This window comes from Panthera tigris, chromosome C1 (genome assembly GCF_018350195.1).
Source record: "Panthera tigris isolate Pti1 chromosome C1, P.tigris_Pti1_mat1.1, whole genome shotgun sequence".
Classification (NCBI taxonomy): domain Eukaryota; kingdom Metazoa; phylum Chordata; class Mammalia; order Carnivora; family Felidae; genus Panthera; species Panthera tigris.
The window spans coordinates 183,821,891-183,843,428 of record NC_056667.1 but is presented as its reverse complement, the minus strand read 5'-3'; the positions used below and the strand labels follow the sequence as shown (position 1 = coordinate 183,843,428).

At 38.4% G+C, this 21,538-nt stretch overlaps 1 protein-coding gene across 4 annotated transcripts in view; it reads left to right on the top strand.

Annotated features, from left to right (window-relative positions):
• SATB2 (SATB homeobox 2) overlaps positions 1–21,538 on the top strand; it is a 218,691-nt gene that overhangs the window by 8,679 nt on the left and 188,474 nt on the right. For all 4 annotated transcript variants that reach the window (XR_006220874.1, XM_042995010.1, XM_007094730.3 and 1 more), the window contains exon 3: positions 14,689–14,865. Coding sequence is in view for 3 of the 4 variants with exons in the window: in XM_042995010.1 (XP_042850944.1) it covers positions 14,689–14,865 (177 nt within the window). In the remaining variant the exon portion in view is untranslated. The remainder of the gene's footprint in view (positions 1–14,688; positions 14,866–21,538) is intronic.

The window sequence follows — 21,538 nt, the reverse complement described above, 5'->3', positions numbered from 1 at the left end:
TCTAAGGGAAGTAGATTTCAATTTTAGTTGCTCACGGTATAAGGCAAATTTGGATCTGCCCTTCACTAGTTGTCTTATCATTGGAATGGAGTTCTGTCTTAGCACAGTGGGTTATTAAATGATAGCATTTAACATAACAACAAAGATTAGAAAGTTCAGAGGAAACACTGCAAGCTTATCAAAAAGTATGCATTTCTCACCAGACTGTTTCGTGCCCACTTATGGTTACACAGTTACTGAAATGTGCCCAGCAGCTCAGAGACTTTATGTGTTGAAGACTTGCACAGATATGAAAAAAAAAAAAAAAAATAATAAGACTCTGGTTAGAGCAAGTGTTTCCAAAACACTAAGATTTAACAGAGGTGATTTGCATTTTTCATAGAAACAATTTTAATTTCATCACATTAAGCAGAGATATCTTTTTCTTTCTTTAAAAAAATTTGTTTTTTATTTGTTTTTCTATTTGGCTGGAAAACGAGTGTATCAGTTCTTTTATAACTGAATATGATTGATTTTCAAATTTCCTGATTGGTCCCTGTGTTAAAATTGCATATTTTTATTGCATTTGTTCCAATTCTTTATATGTATAAGGAAAGGCAAAATTGATAGTTTATTAGGAAAACGCATTCATGTCAAAACTGTTTACATAGCAGTGTTTTCAAAACATTATATTTTTTTGGTTAACAGAACAAGAACTTTCTTTTATCATAATCCAAAGATGTGAACAGAGCAGCATGATAAATGTCTCTTTAAGTGTCGTAGTAAAAGAAAATGACTTGCCTTCTGAGGCAGTGGAGAGTTTATGTTGTTTTGGACCCATTTCCCAAGCAGTGATCGAAAACAGATTACAATAACAATTATACAGTCAGAAGATGCAATATCCATTTCTGCTTTAATTGAGTGAAAGAATAATAAAAACATCATTAAGAAAAATGAGGTGGACCTGTCACACAATGTACAAATTTTTAGTCTTGGAGAGGATGCAGAATAACTGAAATGCTTTTCACTTACTTTGCTGTGTTTATTAGCTAAAATCTGTTTTGGGAGAGACCATTTTGTTCTTTCTCCTCCCTGGGAAGTTCCTAAAGGAGCCCCTGGGAGGTGGTTGCTCAGGAGACAATTAAAAGTGCTCGTTGATTTTGTCTTTATATGCAGTTTGAGAAGGGCAATCACATTTTCTTATATTCTACCTGAGGTATAACTCCCTTCCCCCACCTTTCTTTTAAACCTCTGTAAATGAAAGACAAACATGATGACTGTTTCTCCGATGACGGAGCTTGCCCTGGTAAAGGTTAGGTGTCATCCTGGACCTGCTGTTCCTCCTCTGGAAGGCATAACCAGGCTGAAGGGGGAGAGAGAGTTGAAGGTGGATAATGAGCACCCTTATTTCTTCTCAGCACACATGGGGTCGGTGGGGGGACCCAGAGTTTCCATGTGTACACATCACTGACATTCACTCAGGCAGCATAGACTGTCACTTGAGATATATATATAGGCTCTGGCCTCCATTGGCCATCATCGGAACCATTATTAAGTCCATGATCCTTCACACTGCTCAACCTCCCTGCCTCTTTCCCCAGAGTGGAGCTTCTGGCAACTCAGAGTGAGCTGGCCGGCAGCAGCCAAAATCAGTGGCTAGTTTTCTTTCATTCTGGGCTGTATTTCTTACTCTATTCATAGAAACTGTGAGCTCCTGGCAACTTTGGTGATGACAGTGGACTTAGCCAGACAGTGGAGTTAACCCCTGCTCATTGCGGGGATGCTAAAACCACAAACAATGTTGGCCATCAGAGTATTTGGAGCCCAAAGTTTGGACAACCTTAGCAGGGTTAGAGGAGAACATTTCTTTGATCTGTAGCTAAGAATTTTCTTGGGTTCAATATTTAAAAATCTTTCTGAGAATGTTAAAATGAAAGGAATAAGATAGGCAGTAAACCCTTACTGGTGGAGGTCTCATAATCCCAGAACTGTCCCAAGCATAATCCCCTTTAGAGTGGAATTTATATCAAACAGCTCAAAAGGCTTTTTTGTTGTTGTTTTGTTTTGTTTAAATTCAGTTCAGAGAGTCTACTTAATAGCACCTTCATTAAAATACTTTTGTCAGCAAAGGGTTTTTCAATTTTAGCATCTACATAACCTAACAGCGGCGACGAATGCCACGAGCTTTAAGGGTCTATTAGTGGTTCTGTTTTTTTCTGGACTTTATAATTTAAACCTAAACATTAATTCTGGGTGGAACTTGGCATAATGTCTTTTTGCCTTGGAGGGAATTTTTGTTGTACAATTAAAAAAGTTTTTTTCTTTTTTTGTACAGTCTCCTTCTCCATGTCTCCCCTTCCCCGAGTAAATAGCAGTTAAATAGTCAAAGTCTTAAAAGGGCTTATTTAAATAATAAAAAAAAAAGATTGATTATTTTAGGTGAATTTAACAATTTTCCATTAGTTCACACTGTAAACTAGTGCTTTTGATATTAACAAGAAAGACCTGTGGGGCTGATAATGCAATGAAAATATTTTTCCTCTTTCTCTTTCTCATGTATGAAAGTTATGTGGTAAAATTTTTAATAAAATCCTATTTGATGACTCTTGAAACTTATAAATCAGTTTCAGGTCTTTATCAGAAGGGGAGAGACAAAAAAATTCTTTATTTTATGTCACCTGAAATTGTAGCATTGACTAGAAGGAAAGAAGTTGGAATCTCACTGTTAAACAATAAAGTGCCTGAATTCCCCAGTAGTAGGTATTTTGGAAAATTAAAAATGAGTATTTTCTGAATATTAGTACCGTATTAGAGTTGAACTATTATAGGAATCTGATTACAAGGTCATTGTGAAATCAAAAACAAGTGAGGAAACTCTGCAAGGACGAATCGTCCTCATCTGAACCCCAGAAGGCATGCTGCTTGCTAATGAAGGTGCATGCTGGAGAAGAGTGTTCACGGAGTGGGGCTAAGCCAGGGTACCCCTGAAGCTTTGTCTGGCGTTCAGCTTCCCAGACTCCATTCAGACAAGGTTTTGTGCTATAGATGTGGCAGGTGTGGTATTAGAAGACTGAACACCCTTTATTTTCGAGGGGGTATAAGAGGAGCAAATTGTTCTCTGAAAGTAAGTTATACACACATTTAAGACCCAAGTAAAGGCACTTTACAAGAGTAAATAAGGTGATCCTGATTTTTTTTTTTTTTTTTTCCCTTCTCAAATGAATCTCCAGGTAACATTCAGCAAAACTAACTCTTTTTACAGGCCCATTCATATAGTCAGTTTGGGCCTTAAGCACATTTTTACAGCTAACTTATAAACCCCCCCAAACTGGAGCTCACCACTGAAGGCCTGCCAGTGCTGTCACAAATGGCCATTAGTTCCCAAGAGACTTTGAGGAGAATCAGAACTGTATGAAAACTATAGCAAGAACCATTTTGCTTGCATGTGTTTTTTTTTTTTTTTTTTTTTTTTTACCATCATGACAACAATGTCGGGGTTGGGGGGCAACCTGCATGTTCAGGACTGATACTGTATGCTCTCCCATGGAAATGTATAGAATTCCAATTAGCACAGGGTCAGAGTATAAATGTACCTCTTTTCACACTATTCCAAGTGGTTAGTGGAAAACAAGCTGCAAAGTAATTCCCTTGGCCCCCCAATAAAAAGATTTATAGCAAAATAATTCTCAGCCCCATAATGGAACTGTTGTAGGTTTGTGTTTGATATTTATAAAACCGAAATACAGTCCATGTACCCAAACTAAGCGTTTATTGTAAACAAGTTAACTGCCAAGAGCTTATATTCTGTCAAACATAATTATATTGAAGATTGATGTATAGCTGGAAAACAAGTTTGAGGGAGACAGTTCTCTTTACCCAAGGAAAGCCTCTGGGGTCCAGCTCTCTTTTCCCTTTGATAGAACTCACGAAGTCGTCTTTGTTGTCGCCAGCCTCTCAGATATATAATAAACACAGGCTTGCTCGTTGAAAACATATCATTTGTCCATCTTACTTCTGTTAACAAAATAAAGAGATGCATGTATATTCACGGGAACTGTTAGGTACAGTTTCTTTCATCTTCATGTAGATGCGGGCAGTGGTGGTACCAAGATAAAGTGGCCGCTCTTACCATGACAGGCAGGGCACCATGGCCACACTGGGGTTCACCCCAGAAGGAGCCCCTTTCTCCTTTAATGTGGATTTTGAAAAAAAAATCTTAAGACTCGTCCTTCTGTTATTTCGTGTTGAGTTTGTGAGATTGGGTCTGCTTTGAAACTGTGGCCTTTTCGGGGTGGGGCAGAGGCTACATAAATATGCTTGATTTTGTGGCTCAAGTTATTTGAGAGTTAAAGAAATTACAAATCCAGGGGATCTGGAAGTGGAATCGTTGAGACTGAGATGTTTCATACCTGGGATTACCCCAGATTTAAAAAGGTGCACTACTCTACCAGGGTCTTTTGCTTTAATGAAGGTAGAAAGTTGTATTGTCCTTTGTGATTTATCATTTATCTTTTTTTTTTTTCCCCTGGGAGGAAAATCACTTTGGGCTTGGATGACACTTCTCAAAGATTGTTAAAAGCAGAATAACATTCCTCCTATGGCTGGATGATACCATTTGGATAACATTAAGGATGAAAATAAGATCTTCATGGATTTATATGTTGTGGCTTAAGTGATCTCTTTAGGTTTTTAAATATTAAATTTAATATTTTCTCTTGGAAATTATATAAATTACAAAGGGGATGTCTTAGACTCATAAAGTGAAAAAATAACATATGAGTTTTCTCTGTTCTCTTTTTCTCATTTAAGTGATTGCTGTAAATTGCGGAGGTACATATATACCTAAAATATCTTGTCTGGGAAGTATTCCATCAGTGGGGACCAGAGTTTCCCCAGTCTGTATGCTGGGTTTTATTAACTTCATCTCAGTCACAATAATAATATCCTATGTATTGCAATCCAGACATCTCAGTGTACCCTTAGGGAACTGCAGAATACACACTATGCTTTTGACTTTCTTGCTCTCTCCTTGTGTTCTTTTCTTTTTCTTTCCCCAGTGTTAGTCCTTTCCAGGGCTTGGTTGCTGTTACCTCTCGGTGGATGCATTTATTGGGTACAAGAATGAGAGTGGCTTTTAGTCTAGGTGATGGCTGCTTGTCTTTTGAAGCTTGGCTTTGTGAAATCTGCATTCACTTCACAGTGATGATTTTTACACATTAGACATCCATACATGTTTTGCTGTTTGATCCCTAAACATAGTAGGATTTCCTTTTGTAAGGAGAAGCCTTTTATTTTTTACTATAAAAACTTCACCTTTTCAGGTTTTTATTTGATAAAAATCTCTCCACTCTAGTATGATTTCCTTTGGGGTTTTGCACCAGTGTTTGATCTCAATTTTTAATAATTTTGGTGAGTTAAACTCCCCAAAGAAAACATGCTTGTGCTATGAAATATTCCCACTAGAAATCTGGGTAGTCTTGTCTTATTGAGAGCTGAGTGCTTGATTCCTTTATTAATTTCTTGCTAGTGAACCTCAGTACAGTTAACCTTTCCTTAACACTACACTGGAGAAATCAATCAAAGATTTTTTATTTTAATTGTTAAATTAGATAGAACAACATTTAGGCAAAGCTCAAAACCTGAGATGAGGAAGCAATGGTTACTATGAAGGCAATTTTTATTGATTCTTTTTCTGACTTTTGGGACTCTGAGTTGCAAATAGCTTTTCCAGAAAGGATAATGAGAGGGGAATAGCAAATACATCTCCTCTTAAATACTATCTGAAATATTATCTTCTCAGAAACTTCTAGAATAAAATTTTATACAACGAAGGACAGAAATCTTAATGAGTTATAGTATAGTCGTTTTAACATGGCATCGAGTCTTGAGACTTAATACATGCATTTATAACCCACTGTGAAAAGAACTTTAAAAATTTAGCTTTGAACTACAGGATACTTAAACAATGTTTAACATTCAAACAGTGTTTGAACTCTTCCGTGATAATCAAACTTACAGATTCTACTTTTTTCTTAAAAGAAAAAAAAAATTTTTTTTTCTTAATTCACGATCACCGAACATTTTGTGGCTCTGATTTAGAAAAGATATTGCAGTCCTTCCATGCAGAACATGTAGGATGGCAGGTAAGACCCCCAGGGTCCCAGGATACGTACAGTCACAGAGCACAGTGCTGCTAGCCACTTGAGTCTTCACCAATGGACTGTGATGCCTTCCTAGTGATAAACTAACAATGTCTGTCCACAGTGGTTGCACACAGCCCTGAGGTCTGGTGCACTTCCCCCTTGAGAACATGGAGCAAGCTCCTAAGGCTACTTGTGTGGATTGTTTCTTAGAAAGCTTTTCTTGCACGCCGATGCTCACTGCGGTGCAGTGAGCTACAGTGATGTGATAGACTCAGCTGGGAAGTCACAGGAAAAAGCCAGAACTGACATTGCCTGTTAATGGTGGTTATTAACCTCTAGCTAGAATTAGCGTTTTTGTTGAACTGAACTAACATTTTTTTTGGACTTGCTGTAAGACAGGCTCAGGGGTGGAGTGGGGAGTGAGGGAGTGAAGAAGACTTATCTAAATGCAGCCCATGTTGGAGAACGTAAAGGCAGGCCTCTCATTCACTCTAACTGGACATTCCCGACATCAGGGAATTTAGTTCCTTGGGTCAGGCTTGCTATGGCCCAGTTCCCAGGTGTAGCTCAGGCTTTTTTGTTTAGATAAGTAGCCACACTGTGCCTCTGTGTGCCTGTGAAATCCTGTTTTGCAAACTGCCTGGCCAACCTGATCCTGCTACCACATTTCTATAAATGAAGAGTATTGAGAGATGTGGGGTTTCTCCTGCAGACTTCAGGTCTGACTTCAGGTTGAGTTTCCATCTCTCAGTCTGGGGACAGGCTTGGGAGACCAGAACCCGGCTCTTTCCCCTACCGCTTGAAGCTTAGCTTGAACATTTGGGGTGGTAAGGAAGAGAGGACTAGAGTTCACGAGGCTTCCCCACCCCTGGCCTATTTTTGTTCTTATCTTCCAGAGTTAAGATCTGCCTCAGGGGCTGCAAGGTAGTGTCTGGTGTTACTAGACGGGATTCTGAGAATACAGTATTTCTTGATAGTCTTACCTCCTCACCCTACTTCCCCAAGGGGAGAGAGGCATCAAGGAGCTCTATGGTTGAAACTTTTATTTGGAGGCTTAACCTTGAGTTACAAACACCTGGGTCATGGATGAACATGAAATCAAATTTCTGCATATATGGCTTCATTTGCCCATAGACTAATTATTAGGCAAATGTTGCCTTCTCCAGCATTGTAGGATTAACTGTGTTCCTCCACCTTTGAACCACACAGGTCACCCACCTCTGTCAGCTCTTGCTTCCTCTTTAGTGAGACTGAAGAAAGAAAACCAACAGCAATGGCAAATGAATTAATCCTTCCGAGAATCTTTGCTCACAAGCAAGGGTCAGAGAGGAACTTTGGAAAGTAAAGCAGTTTAGGGGAGCTCAGAGGATCTCCAGTCCATCTGTGGATGGCTCCCTTGCCCCCAAATATTTTTTCTTCCCCTCCCACCCCCACAATGCCAAGACTGGTGAAAACATGTTTTGTTTTGTTTTGTTTTTTTAATTGCATCACCTGAAATTCTTTCCATTAGAAGTTAATGTGGGATACAATGTGTTTCATTTTACAATGAAAATATATCTAAGGAGATTAAAGGACTGCTAAACCATTCAAATAGCAAAGTGTAGCATCTTTTTATCTATTAATCTCTTTGGAATTTTCGAGCTCAGCCCCTGGGGGATTGGGAGGCTGGAGTGGAGTGGTGGAATGTGGAGCCTCTGGTTACCACGGCTCAGGAGGTCGGGTGCCTGGGAGGGGACAGCAGGGACAGAGAAGAGGACGGTAAGAAAGACACACTTGATCCATCTTGAAATTTTGCGTGGGACCCCAAGAAGGAGGTGAGGGGCACCCTATTCTTCCTTTCTGTTTCCTGCCACAGTCTTGGTGCTCAGAGTTGTCTCTATTGTGTTAGAGTGGGAGGAAGTGTCTAGAAGTTAATACTGGGGGTTAACATTGAGGTTTCTTCTTGTGTGTGTGACTCGGTGTATGTGTGTGTGTGTCCATGTGTGTGATAGAAATAGAAAGGGAGAGACAAAAGGAAAGGGAAGGGAGAATGAGGTTGTAGAGAAAGTAAATTGTTTTGTTTTTCTAATACATTTGCACTAGGATAGTTGCCACCCCTCACTCCTTTCTCTCCCAGTCCTCCGGTAGAGCCTGTCCTTGCTTGGCTTACTTGGTAGAATTTGTTTCAGTGTTTCAGGGTTCTATGATTTATTGATTGCGGTGGTTGTTAAGTGTGGTGCTTTACTCCAGGTTCAGTTTTATACAAAGAACAGATACGCGAGGCTCTGCCCTAAAGCCTTTGTAATCTTCAATTAGCCCTAGGACCTTCTCAGGTGATAGAACCAGATACACTGCCAGCTTCAGGGAAGGGAGTGGGCCCCATGGCCGCCTTCCTTCTGGAAACAGATAGTTTCAGGAGCCCCTGGAAGGAGAGAAGAAAAGTTGGCCTCCTATCATCTCAGACTGGCTGCTGCTATTCAGGAGGCAGGTCCAAGAATGAGGGTGGACCCAAGAGACAAAGGGCTTGGGGTAGAGGCTGGAGCCCACTCTCACCTACACTAGAGTATGGCTCATTATTTGAGCCTTTCTTTGTCTATGAGTGACTAAAGGGTAGGAACTGCGTTTGATTCCTCCTGTCTGCCTAGCACAGTACCTCATGTCAAAAGGTGAATTTACTTTTAAGCAATGCATGTCACCCATGGGACATCACAAGTGGTGCAGGGGCCAGGCCAAGCGTTTAGATCTCTGAGGGTGTGGGTTTCCAATGTACTTTTCCACCCCCAAGAAAGCAGTGTGCTTGAGATGTAGAGTTGGCTAATCTGAACTGTTCTACTTGTGCCTCGCTGTTTCTTTGAGCATGTTACTTATTTTCCCATAGTTTGTGTCTTCATTTATTGGATGAGAATAATAATACCTCCTCTTAGGGTAAAGGCCCGGAGAAAGATAAAGGTACCTGTGTATGTTAGAGTGTGTATGTGATGAGTTAGGAGGTGCTGTGCAAGGGAGAGGTTTGTTTGGTGTGACTTTGGTGGAAAACAATGGAATCCTATCCTCTAGACCCCGACCACTGGATCTTCTTTCATCTTTCCTTGTTGAGGTTAGACATCCAGGGCATCAAAGAATACTTGTGCCTCCGGTCACTTTCACACCAGTGTTGTGGCATTTCCTGAAAACTGCAATTGCTCTTTAAAATGAAGGGAAGGGTGGGGCATCTGGGTGGCTCAGTCAGTTGAGCGTCCGACTTCGGCTTAGGTCAAGATCTCACAGTACCTGAGTTCAAGCCCCGCGTCAGGCTCTGTGCTGACAGCTCAGAACCTGGAGCCTGCTTCCGATTCGGTGTCTCCCTCTGTCTCTGCCCCTCCCCTGCTCATGCTCTGTCTCCAAAATAAATAAATTTTTTAAAAAAATTTAAAAAAATTAAAAAATAAATAAATAAAATGAAGGGAAGGGGGGGGGGAAGCCCTTCCCTTAATAAAACATTTGGATTAATGTGGTTAGGAATAAAACAATGGCTTACACTTTGTTCGATGATGCAGAGAAGATACCACATTAGATTTGGGAGTTTAACCAATAGTACATCTGTCCTCAAGTCTCCTAAGATCTGGAACACAGAGGGAAGATAACTGAGGGGCATCCAAGAAATGCTCAAGACAATTGCACAATTGTCTTAGTTATCAGTTTGTGATGACTTTATCCTGTGTCAGAAAAACCATTGTATATGTTGGTGTCAACAGATTGCTTCGAGCAGCTCTCCTAGAGATATAGTATGAGCCACATGTATAATTTAAAATTTTCTAGGAGCTTTGTGTAAAAGAAGTTAGACATAGGCAAAATAAATTTTGATAATTTATTTAACTTAGTGCATCCAAAAAATTTCTCTGTGCGATTGTTAAAAATGATTCATGATGTCTTTGTATTTTATTTGTTTTTTGGTATTAAATCATTGAAATTGAGCGTGTATCTTGTACTTACAAGCATATGTCAATTTCAGGTGTTTAGCTGCCACATATAACTAGTAGCTTCCATACTGGACAAGCAGTTTTGGAGTATAAAGTATGTGTTTTTAACACATTCACCCTTTTACCATGGGGCGTGTTGAACATCTTTAGTAATTCAATGATTATGAGTATCATTTTTATTCTGAAGAAATGCTTTTTAGTAAGTATCATGAGCATTGATTATGGACCCTGAAAAAAATTACTGGTTTCTTGTTTTCCTCTGTATTAATATTAGTGAATGGTATTAATACTGATTTTGAAAAAAGAGAAACAAATAGGTTTTGTTGTTTGGGGGTAGCCAGACAACTTAACTATTTCACATTGTTTAATCCTGACAACAACTCTGTGATGTAGATATTATTTGCATCTTAACTGGGAGGAATTTGAGCTTCAGGAAGGTCAAATAAATTACCTGAGGTCACTACAATAGGTAAAGAATAACGGTGCCAGGATTTGATCCAAGAGCTGCCTGCCTCCGGACACGGTGTTAGTCACCAGCACATGTGACCATCTCCCGTGCGTCTCTATTCCCATGGCTGTCGTGGTGAAGATTAGATTACCTTTATAATCACACACGCTTCTTCAGAAATAATGTCACGATGGAAGTGACAAATTGGGCATTGGAACTAATGACAATTGGGAAATGCGTTTTTCTAGTGGAAGGAGTCCCATGCTTATTTTGCCTCCGTGACAACAGAATTCACCATTCATCCCAATTGTCAGAACAACTCTTAATTTTTAGCAAAAGGCTGGGACCCTGTGCCTGTCCTTTAGATGAAACTACCTGCTTCACCTGCCACAATTGTAAAAGGCTTAGAGAGGCTTATAATCAAAAGGTTCAAAGTTCCCTACTTGATCATCTGGAAATGGGTCTGTGCTACAATAAAAGAAAAATAATGCCATAAGTTCCAGATACAGGGCCAGAGTAAGAGTTTCTTTTTTCTTCTTGATCATTTCTAAATTTTGTTGTGAATGCATTTTCGTTTCATGTTGTTAATTCTTTTATTGAAACTTACCTTTTAATTCTTCCCTCCTATTCTTAATTTATTTTTTGAATTGCTTATCAAATAGTCTCCCTTTTTATCCATTGTTACTTTTCCCCTTTTTCTTTCTTTCTTTCTTTCTTTCTTTCTTTCTTTCTTTCTTTCTTTCTTCTCTCTTTTTGCCTGGAGTAAGTGGCATTGGCAGGGGGAAAAATGGAATATATATATATATATATATATATATATATATATATATATATATATATATTCTTTTATCATTTTCTTTTCCAGGGATTTGCTGTTTTTAAGTTTTTAAAACCTATGCCTTAATTTTCTTCTTCTTCCCACTTGACCCCAAGTGTACTATTTTACTATTTTTTATTTCTCTTGTCATTGTCATTAGTAACCACACCTATGTTTCCTCTTCTTTTGTAAAAATTGCATTTCATTGTAAACATTTCATAATTGCTTAGATCTATGAAATTCAAGTAAAAATGTACATTTTTCTAGGGGTTAAATATAACCTCTTTATTTTTTAGTGTCTCATATATATGTGCTTTCAGAGTAAATTCTGTTGTCATATGTTTCTGGTTAATATTGTTTTGTTTTATAAATGACCTCCAAGTCCTTTTTTCTTTCTTTCTTTCTTTCTTTCTTTCTTTCTTTCTTTCTTTCTTTCTTTCTTTCTTTCCTTTCTTTCTTCCTTTCTTTCTTTCTTTCTTTCTTTCTTTCTTTCTTTCTTTCTTTCTTTTTCTTTCTTTCTTTCTTTCTTTCTTTCTTTCTTTCTTTCTTTCTTTCTTTCTTTCTTTCTTTCTTTCAAAGTAGGTGATGCCTGTGATGGATGGGTGCTTGCCTTTTGACTGTAAAGAGTTATTGCTATCATGTCAGATAACAATTGCTTTCTTTAATCACAGAACTAAAATGTGTAGGAAATATTTTGGTAACTGACACTTTCAAAACGTAAGTTCCTAAATGGTAGAGACCCCTGTGCTCTAATGTCATATTTTGTATCTCACTCGTTGAACTGTTAATATTATTTCTAAAAATTGATAGGGTCTTGAGTCTTTTGCAGTTGACCATAGACTTGAGGAAGATTTATGGTTCCTAAGTAATGGATACATGATAGGTTATGGAGCAACTGGATTCACTTAAAGGCCTTATCTGTGACTCCCAGATGTGTGACACTCAGATGTTGACATTAGGAACTGCACATGGATTTTCAGCACTGAAACTTATGTACACATAGGTATTAGTGGTGAAGTATAGCTTGTGGCACCACTGACTACATGGCCCTATGTGTGCATATGCTTAAATCATTAAAAATAGAAATCAACCTGCTTCCTTGGACAAAGATCATATACCAGTCTGTAAGAGTTACAAGGTCTAAATGGGGGCTATTCCCTGCTGGTGAGGACTCTGATGAATAGGTCCTATAAAATGCCATTATGCTTGCTTAGGAAGATTTTAGGGCAGGAGCCACGTCAGACTTGTTCTTACTTGTATCCCTAAAGCCACAGGGGATGCCTGGCACACAATAGGTGTCCAGGGAATAAAAATTGGATAAATGAATGAGCACAAAGATAATTTGAAGGAAATTTAATTTATATTATTCATTTCATGTGTTACATATATTTAGGAATAAATTGGGCATAAATGAACATTTGATAGGCCATTACTGGTCACAGCTTTAAAAAATATTTTATAAGGCACCATGTGGCCAGGCTAAATTCCCTTGTTCGTCTAAAACAATCAGTTCGCTCCATCCTTGTTTCCTATTTTCCATAAATCTATACCATGGATACTGTATTTGCTACAAACAGTAATGCTACCTTACTGTTCTTAAGGGCAAACACAGAGGCTGTAGTTGTCCAGGGGATAGTTTGGTGTGACTTGTTAGCCTGTTGTGCTGGCTTAATAATAATTACCATGATCCTTAGTGATAACAGTTCTTAATGAGTGTTATTATTGTTAATAATGATTATATTTAATAATTACACCCTATACTTATTATCTTTAATAATAATAATTAGCACATGGGAACCAGTGGCACCATTGTATTATCTTTAGAACAAAAATCTACATCTGTGAGCTGGTAGTTTGCAGTGTCTGCTCCCACCCTCTGCTTTCCAGATCAGAGTGAGTTGGGAGGCTTCTAGGGTCTAGGCAACGGGAGGGGCTTCTAGAAGAACTGTGCAGTCCTGGTGTCACAGGCGGGACTCCCATACCTCATTTACCCAGAAGTCTTATTTTTATTGTAAAGTGCCTTCAGCAATGACCAGCTCGTTGTCCACCACCCCATCTCTCAGCCTGCCCACCTATTCTTCATAACTTTTGTGTTTTTTTGCACAAAGAGAGAAGACCCAGAACAGATCTTCTTCTATAAAGTACTAACTTGTGTGAATTACGTGGGGCAGAGTCCATGTTTATTACTTGTATGTTGGTAAAACTTTGATCTTCTTATGCCTTGGCTATGTTTAGATTTAAATGCCTGTATGACTTTTTTAAAAATAAAAAACAGTTTATAAAAAAATCTTTGGCGAATTAAACATTTTTTAGCTTTTCACACTTTGATACAAAGCAGAGAAATATTTCAGTGACAACAGATTTCAACAGATTTTCAACTAGACTAATTTGCTTTATTCTTTAGGGTAGTTTACTTCTTTTCCCTGAAAACACAAGAAGAGATAGTTCCCTTTATAGTGGTAACTGGTGTTAATATATAAAATAATAACTTAAAAGAAAGACAGAGTTTTACATGTGGATGCATATTTTGATACAAGTTAAATGTCAGTTAAGATTTTCAGGAGCAGGGTATTTTCAGGCTAATTGATGCCCTATTTACCAAGATGTAGAAAAATAAAAGCTATAAAAGGGACTTTTAAAAAGTTCCTATTGACGGGCACCTCGGTGGCTCAGTGGTTGAGCATCTGACTCCTGATTTCGGCTCAGGTTATGATCTCACAGTTCATGGGTTTGAGCCCCACGTGGGGTCTGTGCTGACAGTGCAGAGCCTGCTTGGGATTCTCTCTGCCTCTGCCCCTCCCTCGCTTGTGTGCTCTCTCTCTCTCTCAAAAATAAATAAATAAATAAACTTAAAAAAAAAAAGTTCCCATTGACTTTCTTGTACATATTTACATGATAGCTTAGACCGTGAAATCAAATATGCCTCTCTACTAGGTCTTTTATATTTACCGACAGAAGCAAATCTGATCTGGAAATACTAGTCCTGATTGACAGTTAATGGTGAAACCATAGACATGAAGGATGTAAGGGTCTAGAAGGTCACCTTGACCTCAGCTATATGCCGGCTGTGGAGTTAGGGTCTCAGTCAGGACACCTCATTGGTGCACTCCACTTTTTAATGACTGGAATCTGAGGGCTTCTGCCATCGCCCGAGGCAATTCTGCTGCAGTCTGAGAGTAATAAGGAAGGGGAAAAACATCCCCAGCTTTCCCATTAGACCCATCCAACTAAGAGGCTTGTTTAATCTAAACCATTGTCGATCACAGATGAGTAACTTTTATAACTGCCTCTTCCCTTCTCATCATGGTGACTGAGATTTGCTTTGTAATATTTGTGTTTTGCTCTTGAATTTTGTCTCTCCAGGTTTGATGATTCCTGTCTTTTGTGTGGTGGAGCAGTTGGATGGCTCTCTTGAATATGACAACAGAGAAGAACATGCAGAGTTTGTCCTGGTTCGAAAAGATGTGCTTTTTAGCCAGCTGGTGGAGACCGCGCTCCTGGCCCTGGGGTACTCCCACAGCTCCGCAGCTCAGGCACAAGGTATTAACGCATATCCCCTTCCTCCTCCCCACGCCTTGTTGTGTCAGGATTTGAGGAAGAATGTGTTTCCTGAAATAATTCTCCAAACATGGGTTGGAGGAGAATGGTCAGATTTAACATCTTTTCCAAACAGTGAATAGCAGAATGTTTCTTGCCAAGTTTTGTTTTCTGGTTGCTTTGGGAAATATTTGACCGGCACCTTTAGAGCCACCAAAATAAACTTGCATTTTAAAGTGATCATCATAGGGGTTTTTTTGGCATTGAAAGCTCTGTTACTTTCTCTAAGTCCCGAAACTGGTGTTCTCAGAGCGTTGAGATGTTTGGTCCTAACTTCTCCAAACTTTAATACGTGATTTATAAGCTTTCAGTTTTCTAAATTTATTTATTGCTTTGCGCCTATAGCTTCTGCACTTTACAATTAGCTTTTAATTAAGTAGAAAAAAATGGGTACATTTTATCATACTTTCGTTATCTTTGAAAACTGCTCTGTAGTTTTAGTGTAGTACATTCAGTAAAAAACAAAAAAACAAAACAAAACAAAAAAACTCCCCTCAGTGTCTTTGTGATCAATTCACTGTATCTATGTAATTAAGTATTAAAATTGCATCATCATTTCTGCACGTATCGTAGAGCACTGGGGAGCACATTGTGAGTTTCTGTTGCTTCACTCTGCAGCATAGCCCATTGTTCTTTCATGGCAGAGAACTGACAAAAAAAAAAATAAATAAATAACAAAAACATCCCCCAAACCTGGGAAAATGGAAGAAAACTTTTTGACCCAGTGGAATGATTATTATTGTATTTCAGCTCAAATGACTGAATCCTATAGTTTATGATAATCCTTATAACCGAAGGAAAGCAATAGGTTACCTCCAGGTCTTGCTTTGCATATTCATTTTCTATATTACTATTCTTACTTAACATTTGTGTATATGTGCCACAGATTTTTGCAACTTTTTTTTTTTATGAGCCCCTTGTCAAAGCCTCCATTTATTCAGATAAGGAAACTATGAGAGATTAAACAGTACATACAAAGTTTACAGGTAAGGCAACCGAGGACATGGGATTTAGTATCCAAGCTCTTGACCGATTCTGTAAGCAGATCATCACTGTTTGAAAAATGTTTCAGTCTTTAAATTAGATTGTAATTCTACCAGGAAAGCAGCCCATCTGAAACCAGGGGTCAAGAATGTTTTCCCAGGGCAGGTGGTACCCCATGGATTATTGGAAGTCTAAGTGTGGTCTGAATCTGTGTGATTGGCCTGTCGGGTGCAGTGATAACAGCTGAATTGTCCAGCGCACTGCTTTCAGAGCAGTGTGATAAAGGATGATTCATTTCCTTTTTTTCTTGTGTAAGGGATTCAAGATTTAATCCCGAGCAAATTCCATACCGGGCACCCCTGCTTTTATTTTATGCTATTTGCCTGAATGAAATAAAGGAATCCCCCCATCGCCCCCCACCCCCCTCCGAAACTTTTCATGCCATTTTAAGGATGTTTTTTTCTGAATGTAAAGGTCACTGTATCCCACTGCTTGCATCCTGGTGTGCCAGCTTCCTGTTTGACAGGGCTATCCATCTCCGTTAGCACGGCTGCTCAACGCGCCGTGAGCTCACATGTGGAGCACAGAGCACTAAGTGGCCAAGATTTGATTCTTGGCACATGCTCAGGGAAGGGACTCTAAGGAAATTTGCACTAGGGAGCCACACTGTTCCATTCAGTGATGTGGACTGAGAGTTCTGCCCACCAAGGTGAGATAGATACACTAGCAAGGGATATGGCCTACAGTGGAGGATTAAACAGGAGAGAAGTCAAAAGCAAATATTTGTTTCCCCAAAGTTTTTGAAAACCAGGACTAAAAAATACTGAATATTATACATTTAAAAAGTTGACTCAACATTCTCAACATTCTGAAGATCTCAATATCTCTAGATCATAGATAGTACTTTATTTTGTAGGTAAACAAAGGTTTTAGCACCAGGTCTTGTACTATAATTTCAGAGGGGGGAAAAATGCTGTTTGTTTAGTTTTAAATTAGGCTGCTGATCTCTGTTTTGGGTAAATGGAAGAACTTGGCAATTGTTTATTTTGAAATGACTGTATTAGATCTCTGTTGTCATTTTTAGATCATCAAACGTATGCAGTTTGTTGCATGTTTATTATAGACCAAACAGAATGCAGCACGAGACTGGTCATTTGTGTGCTGGGCAAACAGCAGAGCAACAGAAAGCTAGAAAAGGAGGTAGAACAAAATATAACCGTATATTCGAAATCTGACTTTCTATGCATCTAGTTTTCTGTTTTGTTTTGGTCTTGTTTGTGTGTTTGTTCATTGTTTAGATAATTTCTCCAAGATAGGGATGTCATTGGATGACCTAGCAAATCCATCTGCAGTGGAGAAACTGAACGTTTCTGAACCTCTTCTTCCTGTGTTAGAAAAGTTGGGCAGAACTAAACTGTAAGGAGAGTGGGTTGCTTGAGCCTATTTTAAAAATTGAGGTTCTTGAAACATGATTTTTTATTGTGACGTGACCAGAAAAGAGTTTCAATAATTGAATTAGATAGTACTCAGATTGCCTTGAAAAGAGAAAATATATTAGCAATGTCATTATTTTGGAGTGATACCTTATCCTAATGACAAGGTAATGAACCCATGGTCTTGTGAGCATGGGATAGTTAATTTTTTTTTTTTTTTGAGAAGGCATTACCTCCAAGTGAGCTGAAGAGGCTTTATTAAGAAAGATATTTGCTTCTAAAGGATGACAGAAATTCCACTAAAATGCAATTCAAGGATTTCCAACACCACCACCACATCCTCCAGGCATTATTTGAAGCCACATATTGGGACTTGAGAAATTAAGGGCAAAAAATACTGTTATAAATGACGGGCACAGTGTTTCTAACTGAGCCCAACTGTTTATTTCCCAGGACACATACCATTAGCTCTCTGTGATTCTCAAGGATGAGAGATGCAGGACACATCTGACCTGCTATTTTGCATATGCAAAAAGCCAAAAGATGGCAGGTGTTTTGCTTTTCCTACAGTAGGTAGCCTAAGATCTAATAAACAGCAGGCACAGTTTATGGTGGATCATGAGTCCATATCTCTGAATCTAAAGTCTTCTAGTTTTGGAAGAAGAGTGTTAACTTAGGAACTGTTCCCTCAAATTATACTCATTCCCTTTCTTCTTTCTTCTTTCCTTTTCATTCTTTCAGTTCTGCCCCATAACGCTTTTGGTAATAGCTAGGGATCTCTCCATGTCATTGAGTGTTCTTTATCATACTGATCAAGTAGCTATTCATAGTTGATAATGTGGATGGCGGATTTGGGGAAGTGGCAGTGATGGTGACTTGATTCCTCTCTGTGCACATTTGACTAAATTTGTAAGTGATCATCTTCTCTCTTTTCTGCGTCCTGTAAGTTTTAAAGTAACTTTTAGAATTTTATTTATATATATTTTTATTGAGGCATAATTGACATAAATATATTAGTTTCGGGTATATAACGTAATGATTTGATATTTGTGTATATTGTGAAATACCCCAGGAAGTCTAGTTAGCATCCATTGCCACATGTAGTTACAGAATTTTTTTTCCTTATCATGAGAACTTTTTAAGATTTATTCTTTTGGCAACTTTGAAATATGCAATACAGTATTATTAACTATAGTCACCGTACTGTACATTATATCCCTGTGACTTATTTGTTTTATAACTAGAAGCTTGTACCTTTTGACTTCCTTCACCCATTTTGCCCACCCCCACCTCTGGCAACCATCAATCTGTTCTCTGTATCTATAAGCTTGGTTTTTGAAACTAAAAAAAATTTTTTAAGATTGTACTTATAAATGAGATCATATGGTATTTTTCTTTCTCTGTTTGACTTCTTTCTCTTAGCATGATGCCCTCAAGTTCCATCCGTGCTGTCACAAATGACAAGATTTCTTTCTTTTTTATGGCTCAGTGATTGTGTGTGTGTGTGTGTGTGTGTGTGTGTGTGTGTGTGTATACACCACATTTCCTTTAGCCATTCATCCACTGATGGACATATAGATTATTTCCAAGTCTTGGCTATTATAAATAATGCTGCAGTGAACATGGCTGTTCATGTATCTTTTCAAGTTAGTGTTTTCTTTTCTTTGGACGAATACCCAGAAGTGAGTGCAATTGCTGGATCACATGGTAGTTCTATTTTTAATTTTTTGAGAAACCTCTGTATTTTCCATAGTGACTGCACCAATTTACATTCTCACCAACAGTGCACGAGTATTACCTTTTCTCTATATCCTTGCCAACACTTGTTATTTCTTGTTTTTTAGATAATATCCATCCTAACAGGTGTCAGGTGATATCTCATTGTGGTTTTGCATTTCCCTGATAAGTAGTGGTGTTGAGTGTCTTTTCATGTACCCCTTGCCAACTATATGTCTCCCTTGGAAAAATGTTCAGATCCACTGCCCATTTTTTAATCATATTGTTTGTTTTTTTGCTATTAAATCTTATGAGTTCTTTATATATTTTGGATATTAGCCCCTTATCAGATATATAACTTGCAAATATGTTTTCTCATTCACTGGGTTGCCTTTTCATTTTGTTAATGGTTTCCGTTGCTGTGTAGAAACTCTTTAGTTTGATGTAGTCCTGCTTGTTTTTTTTGCTTTTGTTGCCTTTGCTTTTAGTGTCAAATCCAAAAAATCATTTCTAAGACCTATGTCAGGGAGCTTACTGTTTGTGTTTTCTTCTAAGAGTTTTATGGTTTTAAGTTTTACTTTCAAGTCTTTAATCCGTTTTGAGTTAATTTTTGTGGATGGTGTAAATTAGTGGTCCAGTTTCATACTTTAGCATGTGGCCGTCCAGTTTTCCCAACATATATATTGAAGAGACTGTGCTTTTTCCAATGTATATTCTTGGCTTTTCTATTGTATATTAACCATCTATGCGTGGGTTTATTTCTAGTCTCTCTATTCTGTTCTATTGATCTATATGTCTGTTTTTAAAAATTTTTTTTAAAGTTTATTTATTTTGAGAGAGAGAGAGAAAGAGAGAGGGAGGGGCAGAGAGAGAGAATCCCAAGCAGACTCCTCGCGGTCAGTGCGCAGAGCCCGATGCGGGACTTGAAACCACAAACCCGTGAAATTGTAACCTGAGCTGAAATCAAGAGGTGGATGCTTAGCCAACTGAGCCGCCCAGGCACCCCTACATGTTTGTTTTAATGCTGATACCATATTGTTTACTATAGCTTTGTACTGTAGTTTGAGATAAGGAGTGTGTTATTTCCAGCTTTGTTTTTGTTTTTTTAAGATTGTAAAATTTGTTTTTGACCAGAAAATTTTATTCAAAAATAAACAGGCAATGGGGCTCCTGGGGGGTTCAGTTGGTTAAGTGTCTGACTTTGGCTCAGGTCATGATCTTATGGTTCATGAGTTTGATCCCCGCATTGGGCTCTTTGCTGATAGCTCAGAGCCTGGATCCTGCTTTCAGATTCTTTGTCACCCTCTCTTTCTCTCTGCTCCTCCCTGGCTCTCACTGTCTCTCTCTCAAAAGTAAATAAACATTAAAAAAAAATTTTTTTAATAATGAAAACAAACAGGCTGAGTGATAAATAAGCAAAAATTTTTTCTGACTGGCTATTTTTGGGGTCATTAGTATATAAAAATTATGGCTTCAAGAGAAGGTGTATTACCATTTTTTTCTTGCTTATGTTGGAATAATTAAATTTATGCAGTCATTTAAAATATTTTTAAAAAGCGACACAAAAATGGATTTAATACCATGTTATGTGAATCAAGCAGAGTGCCAAATACAGTCTCAATTATATAAAATTATTCATATATGCATAGAAAAAATACAAAGGAAATCTATTAAAATATCATAGTGTGAGTAGTAGGATTAAAGTATGAAATTCTGGGGTGCCTGGGTGGCTCAGTCAGTTAAGTGTCCAACTTTGGCTCAGGTCATGATCTCACGGCTTGTGGGTTCAGGCCATGCATCAGGCTTTGTGCTGACAGCTCAGAGCTTGGAGCCTGCTTCGGATTCTGTGTCTCCCTCTCTTTCTCTGCACCCCACCCCCCTTGCTCTACTCTGTCTCTCTCAAGAATAAACATTAAAAAAATTTTTAAAAATAAAGTATGAAATTCTACTTTCTCCATGAATTCTGTCTCTCTCTTTTTAAAATGTTTATGCATTTATTTTGAAAGAGAGAGAGGGGCAAAGTGAGAGGGAGAGAGAGAATCCCAAGCAGGCTTTATGTTCAGCATGGAGCCTGATGCAGGGATCAATCTCACTACCGTGAGATCAAGACCTGAGCAGAAATTATGAGTCGGAGGCTTAACTCACCAGGCCACCTAGGCTCCCCTCCATGAATGCTTTTTTTTTTTTTTTTTAAGTTTTAAAAAAATATTTATTTATTTTTGGGAGACAGAGAGACAGAGTGCAAGCAGGGGAAGGGCAGAGAGAGAGAGGGACACACAGAATCTGAAACAGGCTCCAGGCTCCAAGCTGTCAGTACAGAGCCCAATGTGGGGCTTGAACCCACGAAGCTCGGGATCATGACCTGGGCCAAAGTCGAACACCTAACTGACTAAGCCACCCAAGTGCCCCATGAATGCTCTTAATAAGTGTGAATGTGTTAGTTCTACCTTATTACCCACTTTTGATAAGCAGTTCCCTTTGTC